The sequence below is a fragment of the Choloepus didactylus genome, chromosome X, assembly GCF_015220235.1.
Source record: "Choloepus didactylus isolate mChoDid1 chromosome X, mChoDid1.pri, whole genome shotgun sequence".
In the NCBI taxonomy this organism is placed as follows: Eukaryota; Metazoa; Chordata; class Mammalia; order Pilosa; family Megalonychidae; genus Choloepus; species Choloepus didactylus.
The window spans coordinates 47,602,252-47,617,198 of NC_051334.1; the positions used below are offsets into that span (position 1 = coordinate 47,602,252).

The 14,947-nt window shown below is 40.4% G+C and overlaps 1 protein-coding gene across 1 annotated transcript in view; it reads right to left on the reverse strand.

The window, feature by feature from the left end:
• SLC9A7 (solute carrier family 9 member A7) overlaps window positions 1-14,947 on the reverse strand; it is a 94,875-nt gene that overhangs the window by 26,004 nt on the left and 53,924 nt on the right. Inside the window, 1 exon segment of the mRNA XM_037821171.1 lies at window positions 12,966-13,025. Within this exon segment, the coding sequence (XP_037677099.1) occupies window positions 12,966-13,025 (60 nt within the window).

Genomic DNA, 14,947 nt, shown 5'->3' on the forward strand with positions numbered 1-14,947 from the left:
CATTTTATTGAGATATATTCACATACCACACAGTCATACAAAACAAATCGTACTTTCGATTGTTCACAGTACCATTACATAGTGGTACATTCATCACCCAAATCAATCCCTGACACCTTCATTAGCACACACACAAAAATAACAAGAATAATAATTAGAGTGAAAAAGAGCAATTGAAGTAAAAAAGAACACTGGGTACCTTTGTCTGTTTGTTTCCTTCCCCTATTTTTCTACTCATCCATCCATAAACTAGACAAAGTGGAGTGTGGTCCTTATGGCTTTCCCAATCCCATTGTCACCCCTCATAAGCTACATTCCTATACAATAGTCTACTAGATTCAAGGGTTCTGGATTGTAGTTTTTTTTTTTAATCTTCATTTTATTGAGATATATTCACATACCACGCAGTCATACAAAAAAAATCATACGTTCTGTTGTTCACAGTACCATTACATAGTGGTACATTCATCACCTAAATCAATCCCTGACAGCTTCATTAGCACACACACAAAAATAGCAAGAATAATAATTAAAGTGAAAAAGAGCAATTGAAGTAAAAAAGAACACTGGGTACCTTTGTCTGTTTCCTCCTCCTATTTTTCTACTCATCCATCCACAAACTAGACAAAGTGGAGTGTGGTCCTTATAGCTTTCCCAATCTCATTGTCACCCCTCATAAGCTACATTTTTACACAATTGTCTTCGAGATTCATGGGTTCTGGGTTGTAGTTTGATAGTTTCAGGTATCCACCACCAGCTACCCCAATTCTTTAGAACGTAAAAAGGGTTGTCTAAATTATGCGTAAGAGTGCCCACCATAGTGACCTCTTGGCTCCTTTTGGAATCTCTCTGCTACTGAAGCTTATTTCATTTCCTTTCACATCCCCCTTTTGGTCAAGAAGATGTTCTCCGTCCCACATGCCAGGACTGCATTCCTCTCCGGGAGTCATATTCCACGTTGCCAGGTAGATCCACTCCCCTGGGTGTCTGATCCCACGTAGGGGGGACGACAGTGATTTCACCTTTCAAGTTCGCTTAGCTAGAGAGAGAGGGCCACATATGAGCAACAAAGAGGCATTCGGAAGGAGGCTCTTAGGCACAGTTATAAGGAGGCCTAGCCTCTCTTAGCAGCAACCATCTTCCCAAGGGTAAAACCTATGGTAGAGGGCTCAACCCATCAAACCACCGGTCCCCTATGTCTGTGGTCATGTTAGCAACGATCGAGGTGGGGTAGGCGAATACCCCTGCATTCTCCACAGACTCCTCAAGGGGCCCTACATATTTTTTTCCTTGTTTTTCTTTTTTAAATCAACTGTATGAAAAAAAAATTAAAAAAAAAAACATACAATAAAAGAACATTTCAAAGAGACCATAACAAGGGAGTAAGAAAAAGACAACTAACCTCAGATAACTACTTAACTTCCAACATGTTCCTACTTTACCCCAAGAAAGTTACCTAATATAGCAACATTTCTGTGAACTTGTTCCTACTATATCCATCAGAAATTAACAGACCATAGTTATTCCTGGGCATCCCCAGAACGTTAAATAGCTTATCTGTTCTTCTTGGATTGCTGTTCCCCTTCCCTAATTGCTCTCTATTGCTAGTTCCCCTACATTCGACATTATAAACCATTTGTTTTACATTTTTCAAAGTTCACATTAGTGGTAGCATATAATATTTCTCTTTTTGTGCCTGGCTTATTTCGCTCAGCATTATGTCTTCAAGGTTCATCCATGTTGTCATATGTTTCATGAGACTGTCCCTTCTTACTGCCGTGTAGTATTCCATTGTGTGTATATGCCACAGTTTCTTTATCCACTCATCTGTTGAAGGACATTTGGGTTGTTTCCTTCTCTTGGCAATTGTGAATAATGCTGCTATGAACATTGGCGTGCAGATATCTGTTCGTGTCACGGCTTTCCGATCTTCCGGGTATATACCGAGAAGTGCAATCGCTGGATTGAAAACTAGATATACAATGAATCTATATCTAGTTTTCTAAGGAACTGCCAGACTGACTTCCAGAGTGGCTGAACCATTATACAGTCCCACCAACAATGAATAAGAGTTCCAATTTCTCCACATCCCCTCCAGCATTTGTAGTTTCCTGTTTGTTTAATGGCAGCCATTCTAATCGGTGTGAGATGGTATCTCAGTGTGGTCTTAATTTTCATCTCTCTAATAGCTAGTGAAGCTGAATATTTTTTCATGTGTTTCTTGGCCATTTGTATTTCCTCTTCAGAGAACTGTCTTTTCATATCTTTTGCCCATTTTATAATTGGGCTGTCTGTACTATTGTCACTGAGTTGTAGGATTTCTTTATATATGCAAGATCTCAGTTTTTGTCAGATACATGGTTTCCAAAAAATTTTTTCCCGTTGAGTTGGCTGCCTCTACCTTTTTCAGAAATTCCCTTGAGGTGAAGGAACTTCTAAGCTTGAGGACTTCCCATTTATCTATTTTTTCTTTTGTTGCTCCTGCTTTGGGTGTAAAGTCTAGGAAGTGGCCGCCTAATACAAGGTCTTGAAGATCTTTTCCTACATTATCTTCTAGGAGTTTTATGGTAATTTCTCTTATATTGAGATCTTTCATCCATTTTGAGTTAATTTTTGTGTAGGGGGTGAGGTAGGGGTCCTCTTTCATTCTTTTGGATATGGATATCCAACTCTCCCAGCCCCATTTGTTGAAAAGACCACTATGAGTCAGTTCAGTGACTCTGGGGGCCTTATCAAAGATCAGTCAGCCATAGATCTGAGGGTCTATCTCTGAATTCTCAATTCGATTCCATTGATCTATATGTCTGTCTTTGTGCCAGTACCATGCTGTTTTGACAACTGTGGCTTTATAATAAGCTTCAAAGTCAGGCAGTGTAAGTCCTCCCACTTCGTTTTTCTTTTTTAGAGTGTCTTTAGCAATTCGAGGCATCTTCCCTTTCCAAATAAATTTGATAACTAGCTTTTCCAAGTCTGCAAAGTAGGTTGTTGGAATTTTGATTGGGATTGCATTGAATCTGTAGATGAGTTTGGGTAGAATTGACATCTTAATGACATTTAGCCTTCCTATCCATGAACATGGAATATTTTTCCATCTTCTAAGGTCCCCTTCTATTTCTTTTAGTAGAGTTATGTAGTTTTCTTTGTATAGGTCTTTTACATCTTTGGTTAAGTTTATTCCTAGGTACTTGTTTTTTTAGTTGCTATGGAAAATGGTATCTTTTTCTTGAGTGTGTCTTCAGTTTGTTCATTTCTAGCATATAGAAACATTACTGACTTATGTGCATTAATCTTGTATCCCGCTACTTTGCTAAATTTGTTTATTAGCTCTAGTAGCTGTATCGTCGATTTCTCAGGGTTTTCCAGATATAAAATCATATCATCTGCAAACAATGACAGTTTTACTTCTTCTTTTCCAGTTTGGATGCCTTTTATTTCTTTGTCTTGCCGGATTGCCCTGGCTAGCACTTCCAGCACATTGCTGAATAACAGTGGTGACAGCGGGCATCCTTGTCTTGTTCTTGATCTTAGAGGGAAGGCTTTCAGTCTCTCACCATTGAGTACTATGCTGGCTGTGGGTTTTTCATATATGCTCTTTATCATATTGAGGAAGTTTCCTTCAATTCCTACCTTTTGAAGTCTTTTTATCAAAAATGGATGTTGGATTTTGTCAAATGCTTTTTCAGCATCTATTGAGATGATCATTTGATTTTTCCCTTTCGAATTTTTAATGTGTTGTAATACATTGATTTTCTTATGTTGTACCATCCTTGCATGCCTGGAATGAACCCCACTTGGTCATGGTGTATGATTTTTTTAATGTGTCTTTGGATTCGATTTGCAAGTATTTTGTTGAAGATTTTTGCATCTATATTCATTAGTGAGATTGGCCGGTAGTTTTCCTTTTCTGTAGCATCCTTGCCTGGTTTTGGTATTGGATTGATGTTAGCTTCATAAAACGAGTTAGGTAGTGTTCCATTTTCTTCAATGTTTTGAAGGAGTTTGAGTATGATTGGTGCCAGTTCTTTCTGGAAAGTTTGGTAGAATTCCCCTGTGAAGCCACCTGGCCCTGGGCATTTATTTGTGGGAAGATTTTTGCTGACTGATTGGATCTCTTGGCTTGTGATGGGTTGGTTGAGGTCTTCTATTTCTTCTCTGGTCAGTCTAGGTTGTTCATATGTTTCCAGGAAATTGTCCATTTCCTCTACATTATCCAGTTTGTTGCCATACAGTTATTCATAGTATCCTCTTATAATTTTTTTAATTTCTTCAGGATCTGCAGTTATGTCACCTTTTTCATTCATTATTTTGTTTATATGGGTCTTCTGTCTTTTTGATTTTGTCAGTCTACCTAGTGGCTTGTCAATCTTGTTGATCTTCTCAAAGAACCAACTTTTGGTGATATTTATCCTCTCTATGGTTTTTCTGTTCTCTATGTCATTCATTTCTATTTTAATCCTTGTTATTTCTTTTCTTCTACTTGGTTTACGATTGGTTTGCTGTTCGTTTTCTAGCTTCTTCAGTTGATCCATTAGTTCTTTGATTTTGGCTCTTTCTTCCTTTTTAATATATGCGTTTAGTGCTACAGATTTCCCCCTTAGCACTGCTTTTGCTGCATCCCATAGGTTTTGGTATGCTGTGTTCTCATTTTCATTCATCTCTATATATTTAGCAACTTCTCTTGCTATTTCCTCGTTAACCCACTGATTGTTTAGGAATGTGTTGTTTAACCTCCAGGTATTTGTGAATTTTCTAAGTCTCTGATGGTTATTGACTTCTCATTGTATTCCATTGTGGTCAGAGAATGTGCTTTGAATAATTTCAATCTTTTTAAATTTATTGAGGCTTGTTTTATGTCCCAGCATATGATCTTTTCTGGAGAAAGTTCCGTGAGCACTAGAAAAGTATGTGTATCCTGGTGATTTGGGATGTAATGTCCCGTATATGTCTGTTAAATCTAATTCATTTATCAGGTTGTTTAGGTTTTCACTTTTCTTATTGGTCTTCTGTCTGGTTGATCTATCTATAGGAGAGAGTGATGTGTTGAAGTCTCCCACAATTATTGTGGAAACATCAATTGCTTCCTTTAGTTATGCCAGTGTTTTTCTCATGTATTTTGTGCCACCTTGTTTGGGTGCATAGACATTTACGAATGTTATTTCTTTTCGTTGAATTGCCCCTTTTATTAGCACGTAGTGGCCTTCTTTGTCTCTCAAAACATCCCTGCATTTAAAGTCTGTTTTATCTGAGATTATTATTGCTATACCTGCTTTCTTTTGGCTATAGCTTGCATGAAATATTTTTTCCATCCTTTCACTTTCAGTTTCTTTGTGTCCCTGTGTCTAAGATGAATCTCTTGTATGCAACATATTGATGGTTCATTGTTTTTGATCCATTCTGCGAATCTACATCTTTTAATTGGGGAGTTTATTCCATTTACATTCAACATTATAACCGTGAAGGCATTTCTTGAATCAGCCATCTTATCCTTTGGTTTATGTTTGTCATATTTTTCCCCTCTCTCTATTAATATCCTTTATTGTACCCATACCAAATCTCTTTAGTACTTAACCTTTCTCCAAGTCTCTCTGTCCTTTCTTTGTTTCTCTGTCTGTAGGGCTCCCTTTAGTATCTCCAGTAGGGCAGGTCTCTTGTTAGCAAATTCTCTCAGCATTTGTTTGTCTGTGAAAAGTTTAAGCTCTCCCTCAGATTTGAAGGAGAGCTTTGCTGGATAAAGTATTCTTGGTTAGAAATTTTTCTTACTGAGAATTTTAAATATATCGTGCCACTGCCTTCTCGCCTCCATGGTGGCTGCTGAGTAGTCACTACTTAGTCTTATGCTGTTTCCTTTGTATGTGGTGAATTTCTTTTCTCTTGCTGCTTTCAGAACTTGCTCCTTCTCTTCCGTGTTTGACAGTGTGATCAGAATATGTCTTGGAGTGGGTTTAATTGGATTTATTCTATTTGGAGTTCGCTGAGCATTTATGATTTGTGTATTTATGTTGTTTAGAAGATTTGGGAAGTTTTCCCCAACAATTTCTTTGAATACTCTTCCTAGACCTTTACCCTTTTCTTCCCCTTCTGGAACACCAATGAGTCTTATATTCGGATGTTTCATGTTATCTATCATATCCCTGAGGTCCATTTTGATTTTTTCAGTTTTTTTCCCCATTCTTTCTTTTATGCTTTCATTTTCCATTCTGTCATCTTCCAGGTCACTGATTCGTTGTTCAACTTCCTCTAGTCTTGTACTATGAGTGTCCAGAATCTTTTTAATTTGGTCAACAGTTTCTTTAATTTCCATAAGATCATCCATTTTTTTATTTAGTCTTGCAATGTCTTCTTCATGGTCTTCTAGGGTCTTCTTGATATCCTTTCTATCCCGTACTATGATCTCATTTTTCATCTTTAGTTCTTTGAGTAGCTGCTCTAGGTGCTGTGTCTCTTCTGATATTTTGATTTAGGTGCTTGGGCTTGGGTTATCCATATCGTCTGTTTTTTTTCATATGCTTTATAATTTTCTGTTGTTTTTGGCCTCTTGGCATTTGCTGAACTTGATAGGGTTCTTTTAGGATTTGTAGACCAATTGAAGTCCTTATCTTTAATTTATCAGATCTACAGCTTCATGGAGTACACTTCCTCTAACTAACCAGCAGGTGGCATCCACAAGCCACCAGTTCTCCACAAGCCAGTTCTCCCCTGCTTAGCCTTTGTGGTGAGTGGGGGAGTGAGCCTTGTGGCGTCCAATTGGTGTACAAAGCTTGTGTGTGTAGTTGGTGTTGCCCGCCCTGTATATGGGGCGTGTTTCTGGGCATTCAGGGAGGGGGGGGGGGTGGCTCTAACAATCAAATCTCCCTGATGATCCTAGAGTTTTAAAGCTGCTGCAATAGTCTACTCCTTCAGTTCAGTCCTGCCACAGTTTGTCTCTGCCACTGACCCACAAGTCCTTGGTATTAGTGTATGGCTCCTGAGACTTGGAAGTGGGCCCCTCTTCCAGGCTGTGTACCCCCTGGTCCTCTGTTGAGGGATGACTGTGCTATGTCACAGGTGAGTGCCGTCCCCCCAGGGGAGTTCTGGGCTGCTGAGCTGTGTAGGGAGGCTCACAGTGTGCTGAAATGATGGCTGAATGGGGCTTTGTTAATTCACAGTGCTCCACCTTCCCAACTCTGTGACAATCAGCTGAGGTTGCAGGGAAGGCTAATGTCCACTCCCAGTTTTGTGGTGTGTGCCTGTTATTTGAAGCAGTTCCGTCACACTGGGTTGTCTGGGGCAGCTCTGGGCTATGGGGCTGGCGATGGGCAGGAGTGTTTCCTGTCCACCAGGATGATGGCTATGAGCAGACACCCCCCTTTTCTTGGGAAGTTGTGGTGTTTAGTGAATTTTCTCAGCCACTGGATTATTGCCTTTTGTCTCAGAGTTCTCTTAGTTCTGCTCTTGTCTTGACTTGCCCAAATTGGAAGTCTTTGAAGGTTTCTGTATTGGGCTTCTTAGAGTAATTGTTTTAGAAAAAGAAAAAAGGATTAAAAAAAAAAAGGGCCCCCCCTCAGAGATCTAATGGGTTATTGAAATGCTAAGAGACAAAGCAATTAAGGCCTTTCAGGGCAGAGAGATCAGCTTTTCTTCGGGATTTGCATATGCGCCTCAGGGCCTGAGCTCTGCCCTTCCCCTTTCTATGTTCACCAGAACTCCAAAAATCCTCCGCTTTTATTTTGGAGTTTTTCGTGTTGTTTTTTTCTATGCCTGTGTCCTCTCTGCTGGGCTGGCTGCTCTCAGATTCTCTGGTGTCTGGTCTCAGTCTATCTATGGTTGGAGTTTGGATCAGTAGAATGAGTTTCCGATAAGGGCTGCCACTGCAGTTCTCCCTTCTCCTTCCCGGAGCTGACAGCCCCTCCTCCCACAGGACTGAGCCTGGCAGGGAGGGGTGCGGGTCCCCTGGCCACAAAAACTTACAGATTTCGCTGATCTCAGCAGTTCCACGTTTTCATGAGTGTTGTATGAAGTATGCCCAAAGTCAGATTGCTCTGTGGTGTCCAGTCCACACCGTTCCTGGCTTTCTACCTACTTTCCTGGAGGAGTAACTAAAACATACAGTTCACCAGTCCGCCATCTTGCCCCCAGTATATTTTCTTTATTGCATATCTATCCATTTCTCTGTTGTGGCAAATTGAGTTATATACTCCAGCAGAACATGTTCTTTATCTTAACGCACATCCTTGTGGACGGAACCCACCATAACTAGAACCTCTTGAAGATGTTATTTTTAGTTAAAGTGTGGCCCAGCTGAAACAGGGTGGGTCTTAATCCATATTAGAGAAGGCCTCATAAAGAGAACCCAGAAGTCACAGAAGCTAGAAAGGAGAGGACACTGATCACCATGTGATGGAAAAACCCCAGTGATTACTGTCAGCCAGCATCCGAATGCCATAGTGCTTCGGGAGAAACGAAGCCTTACATAATGCTTGATTCTGGATGACTTCTAGCCTCAAAACTGTAAGCACTGCAACCAATTCCAAAATCAGTTTGTGATATTTGTGACAGCAGCTCATTTCACATGAAGGTGCAGACATCAGTACGCTTTTTCTAAATACTTCAGTATGCATAGCATTAACAAGAGTCCTGACCCACTTCTAATTCTGCTTGTACCCTCCCGCAGTAAGGATGACCTGAGAATTCACACATTTGAGATCAACAACCAAAAACAGAAAGGAAAGCAAAGTGACAAAACTCACTTATAACAATTTCCACTATTAACTCTTTATCTCCATACTTTCCTCATTCTGTGGCAGAGAATTGCAACATGGACAACATGGGGCAATGGGCGAGAAAACCAAAACACCAGAAAAGTTCTATATCTTCCCTCACTCACTTAAGTATTACAAAAATGGATGGTATCACAAGAGGTACACCAAGAATACATGCTTCAGGAGGTTAGATCTTATTTGACCATGAGGAGGGTGCCAAATGAGCCCTCACAGGGGAGTTATTTGCAATCCAGTATCGAGTGTTGACACCAATGGGCAGACACTGGATGCACAAAGGCCCTGTGTGTGCGCACCTCACTGTTCCTTGTCTTCCTCCCTCTCCCCCACCTACGATGCCCAGAATATTTCTTGAGAAGAGAGACTAATGGAAAAAGGATTGGATAGAACAACACAGTCAACCTCTATTCAAAGTCAACCTCTACTCTCTCTTATTCCAGGCTTGCCAAGTACTAACCCAAGTTGCCCAGGCAGACATTGGAAAGGGGAGGATATAGAAGGAAAGGGAACCATTACCCCATATTATGCTGAAAGCAAAGTTTAAAGGTCCAAGATGAATTCATGTATATTGAAACCTCAAGTGTGCCTGGCACCAGATTTCTTCCTCATGGGCCTGGGGTTTAATGGGATCTCTGTAATGAGTCATGTGGGCTTTGCTATGTATATAACGACTGCTTCCAGGAATGGGTTTCTGAAGGCTGGAAGGCTTGTCCTCAAAACTAGACATTATCCAGGGGCTTGTGAGCAACATACCTCACAGAGATTTTCTGACTTTAAAATGATCCAATTTAGGGGCCCAAGGGCTGCCAACAAAAGTCACACCAGAGCCCAAGTGCCACCAAAGTACAAAAGTAGTAGAGGAGAGGTTGCATATTTGATTCTTAGCTGTTGTTCTTTAACCCTCACCTGTTTTTAGAGTCTCTTAATGTACACTATATATAGAAAAATCCTCTATATGATGGTTTTGTCAGCATTCATAAGATCAACAGCTAGGAATCCAGTATTTTCTAATTCTATCATTCCTTTCTCATTTCTAAGAGGATATTCATCTGTAAAGAAGAGCTTTCAGAAGGTTTTTATTTACTTATTTTATTGATTAGTGAAATGAGGAATCTCTCCATTGTCTAAGCAATTGGTTCAAGCAAAGTTTTACTTAATATTTACGGGACTTGGTGTTGTGTCTCTACAGAATCCCAACAGGAATTTGACATATTATCAATGAGAAGGCAAAAAGTTAGCAGGTAGTTGTTACTTTTCTAGAAGAAGAAAAAAAGTGATGCCAGAGAAACATGACTGAAATTAGTTCTTTCTAGAATCTGTAGCACAGTTCAGTAGCCACTAGCCATATGTGGTAATTTAAGCAGAAATAATTAAAACTAACTAAAATTTAAAATTCAGTTCTTTGGTCATACTAGCCACATGTCAAGTCCTTGATGGGCACTTGTGACTAGTGGTTACCATATTGGACATTGCTATCATAACAGAAAGTTCTATTGGACAGAGGTGATCTAGACTCACTCTCAGGTTCCCCCAGGACAAATGGCAAACATCGTGAGTTTGGGATGGGGTTAGGGTAGCCCTAATTTAGCAACTTTATCAAGTTATTCCAATGTTTTGAATTTGCTGTTTTGAATTCTGGTCTGGCGCCGTGGACCCAGGGACAGATCTCTGGTCTTAATCCAATCCTTACATGAATGAGTGTCACTGAAGTTACCAGGATTTAAATGAAAATCATCAAAATTTAGTCTTTACAAGGGGTTCTTCGTTAAACAAAATTTATTATAATTCCTGTTAAACAGATTTTTTTTCCCTCCCAGCAGAGATTCCGGGTCTGAAAACCACCAATTGTAAACATTCACAGACACAGGGTGCTATAATAAGTTAAGTGAAACCTAACTAATACTCATAATCACATGGTTTTCTTTTCCAGATAAGGTCTGGAATGTATTGTTGAGCTTCTCCTTCTCCTAAAAATGAAAGGCTAGAAGAAAATAAATAATGCTAGTTAACAGGGACAAATGGTTAATCAAATTCCAACCCATGCAGTCATCTTCAGATTTGGTTGTGTATATCCCATGGATATCTGTAGTGCTGAAAACCATTCTACCCAACATTCCCAGTCCCTTGCTGCAGCCAATTGCTACCACCTGTTGGAAATGTAGCTCTAACTTCTGACTGGACAAAGCCTAAAAGGACCTCTTGGGCCCTCCCACAGAGGAGAGGAATATGGGAAGGCCCCTTGGGGCCTCTTGGAATCCCTGCTCCTGTTATAAGTACTGAATAGGAGATTCGCAAGAAAGCAAACAAAGACCTGTCTCCCAGCTTGCTACCACTTTTTAAATGCCAAAAGAAAACAGACCAGGGCAGTGACACAAATTGTGATGTTCTGTGCTTTCTTTATCCATCCAAGGCAGTTTACTTTAGGATGATTTAATAATTACTTTAATGGCAGTGTCAGGGGCCCCTTGGACTATCCCCAAGGATAACACTGGGCTTTGCAGCTCCCTGTGAATGGTCCCACCTTTGGGGAAGAGCCCAGAACCAACCTGGTCTCTGGTAACAAGAGATAAAGCAATGGGCCAGGGTGTTTGGTCATGTGCTGGGCAGCAGTAAAGACCAGGTACAGCATTTTAATTATAATGCTTCAGGAGAGTTTGTGGTCCCCTAACTTTCTGAAATTCCTAGTTTCAGACAAACTATCCACAGCACATATTTCTCTCCTGACCTACTATAATGCCTTTGATCCAGGATTCTATGTAAATCTGGAACTTTTTTTGCTGTTCTATTATATCATATTCAGCATTCCTCTGATACATCACAGTTGAGCTTATCAGAGCACACACAACAGTCTTTACCAGAATAAACACACCAAATGAGAAAATAAATCAATCAACTGATATGTTCATTCTGGAATGATTGAATACAGATAACTAGTAATTTCCCTTATGTTACAATAATCTGTATATTCTGAAGAACTTATATAAAATGCCATGAAATCTCAGAAATTTTACAAGTGTTCTACTTTCTTTGATACATTTTTAAATTTGAATGACCTAGTCCCTGAATAATTGGTAATGTGAGACAGAAACCCTCATATTAAACCTTGAATGTCAGATCATAATCTGAATTCTCTCATGTCCCAAGGGTAATAACTTACACCTGGCCTGAAGAACCTTCACTTCTTGAGAGCAGGATGCTTCAAAAGAAGGGTTTCATCTGCAACTCAACTGGTACCTGAAGTCAGGTCTCCAAAAGTGAACTTTTTATTGTATGTGTATCTTCTTTAAACAGTACATAAAAATGTGTACCCAGGGAGCTAAATGTTTCACTTAATTTTGTATGTGTCATTACTGTATATATCTGGGGCCGGATACTATCCCCAGATCCACTCCCCATTACAGGTATCACTGCTTTCATCACTGCCCTCAATGAGTGAAATATGTAAGCAATGCCAAGAACAGAGTTTAATCCTGCTTTGCATCTGATTTTTCCACCAGCACCAGGAAGAAGATCAGGAAGAAAGCACGCTGATTAAAGATACAAGAAAGGAAAACAGAAACAAAGTTTTTATTCTGATTGCCCTGACATTATCACTCTTAAACCTAATCATATCATAAAATTGGATGGACACTGAGAAACAAATTACATCACAGGAATCCTTAATTGTCTTTTAGTTAAAAAAAAACTGTCTTTTGAATCTTCTGATTCATCATAAGGTACAAATAGACAAATACATAATTAAAAAAACAGTATTGCTATTTAATTAAGACTGTGTAAGCCATACCCCAGTCATGGCTTAAATATGAAAATCTAGTTCTCTTTGTGAGTTAAAAGTCTTATTTACTAAACCATAAGCAGGACTTTGTGGAAAAGGCATTTGTGCCTCTGAAAATGGGCTGCTCTTACCATGAAGTTCAGTTTTCCAAGGAGGAAACACTTGCCAAGTCAGATTTTTGATGTTGACAACTGCATTGTCCAAAACGAGGGGAAAAGGGAGCAGAATCCCAGGAACATATCACTCAACCCAGAGAAAGGGTGGAAAAAATGATCAGAATTGACCTAACCTCTTGCCCTTTTGCTGAAACAGGCAGGGAGTGGACATACACAGGAAGGAAGAAAGAGATAAAAAGCATACAGAGAAATATCTTAGGTTAGAAAGAGGAGAAAAGGCAGGCCTGGTTAATTTTTTCTGAGGATGCCCTGTGTCACCTGAAGTACTGCCAGCGGAGTTCGTTCTGGTCCTCTTCGGAGGGCTCCTCGACGCCAACTCTGGGCAGCACAAGAAGGGAACGTGAGTGTAACAGGACAATAGAGGAGCCAGGAGCTCTGGGGATTTGCCCTGGCCCACCTCCATTCAAAGAATATACCATCTCACTTTAAATATCAATCCATACCCTCCCTTACACTATCCCCCATTCTCTAAACCCAGAGAAGCAGGAAGGCAGCTACATTTAAATTTAAAGCAACAATGTTAGGAGGCAGGGCAAATGAGTATCAATTAGAAATGAAGATACACCTCTCAAAGTATAATGGAAGTAAATCAAAGGAATAACTGCAACTCCTAAAATATGAATTTATACAATTTTCAGGAATTCATCTTTTATAAAGCAAGATACATCCATATAAAAAACAGAAAAAAAGGTTATTACTAAACACGTTTGAAGTGACTTTACAGAAAGAGCAAAAAAACACTATTATATTATTGAAAATAGCAACAATACTTATGAATCCAAAGACCTTCTTTTTTCTTAGAAAAGTAAATCACATTGTCCATAGTTTCAACCTGAAGGTCAGGAACCCAACTTCTGCCACTCTCTTTACTTCATGGCCTTAGAGTTGATATGACCGATTTTCACCTTCCTTAATAACTGTGGAGTTATTCAGAGTGCATGTGAACTTTACCATCATTTTAGAGTAGGGTTTCTCAACCTCAGCGCCACTGACATTTTGGGCTGGATCGTTCTTTGTTGTTGGGGGCTGTCCTGTGCATTACAGGGTTTAGCAGCATCCCTGGCCTCTACCCACTAGATATGCCAGAAGCAATCTTCCCCTACCCCTACTCATGACAACCAAAAATGTCTCTAGGTATTGTCAAATGTCCCATGGGGAGTAAAATTTCACTTATTTGAGAACCATCATGCTAGATCATACACACTTAATGGGATGACATCATTCCCAAGGGTATGAAAATCGGTTCCTGGGGGCCAAAAATCTCAGATATCGGGACTCGGGCAAGATGGTGGCATAGAGAGGAGTGGAAGCTAAGTAGTCCCCCTGGAACAACTACAAAAAACCAGAAACAACTAGTAAATAATCCAGAATAACTGCGGGGAGACAAACGAGACCATCCATTCATCATACACCAACCTGAATTGGGAGGAATGCCCGAGAACACAGCATAAAATCTGTAAGTAAAACCTGCGGAACCAGGTCAGGAGACCCCCTCCCCCATAGCCCAAGCTGCGGAGCCTCGTGGTGCCAGAGAGAAGCTCTCTCCCAGCAAGCGAATACGGCTCAGCTGAGCTCCAACTGGGGTTTTAAGTAGCGAGTGTGAACTGCTCACTACAGGTACGCATCCCCAAAAAACAGACAGAGGCTTTGGGTGACGACTGACCTGGGAGAGCCGGAGGGTCGCCTTGACTGGGTCTGAAGGGGACTATCTGTTTCTTTTTCAGCTCAGTGGAGAAAGCCCCAGTCATTTTAAGTTTCCAGGGCTGTGACTTGGGGAAGGGCGGAGACAGCACAAGCAGAGAGCAAGACCATTGAAATGCTAATAACCTCCACCTGAGGGGTCTGTCTTCTCTAGGAGGAAAGGGTTGGGGCCCTTTCCATTCAGAACCAGACCCCAGAGCCTGGGGGAACACGGCCACACCTCCTCACACCAGTCAAGAATTATAGGCTAACAGGTGTCATCTGCTGGGCAGAAAAGCACAGTGACCTGAGGCATCAAAGAGTGGAGCAATTTTCTAAGACACACCCGCAGGGAAACCAGATACTGAATATTTCTTCCCTCTGGGACCTGAGCCTGTTCTGGTCTGGGAAAACCTGATTTGGATAACCAAGGAAACCATGCCTAGACAACAGAAAATTACAACCTACACTAAGAAAAACAAAGTTATGGCCCAGTCAAAGGAACAAACGTACACTTCAACTGAGATACAGGAATTTAAACAACTAATGCTAAATCAATT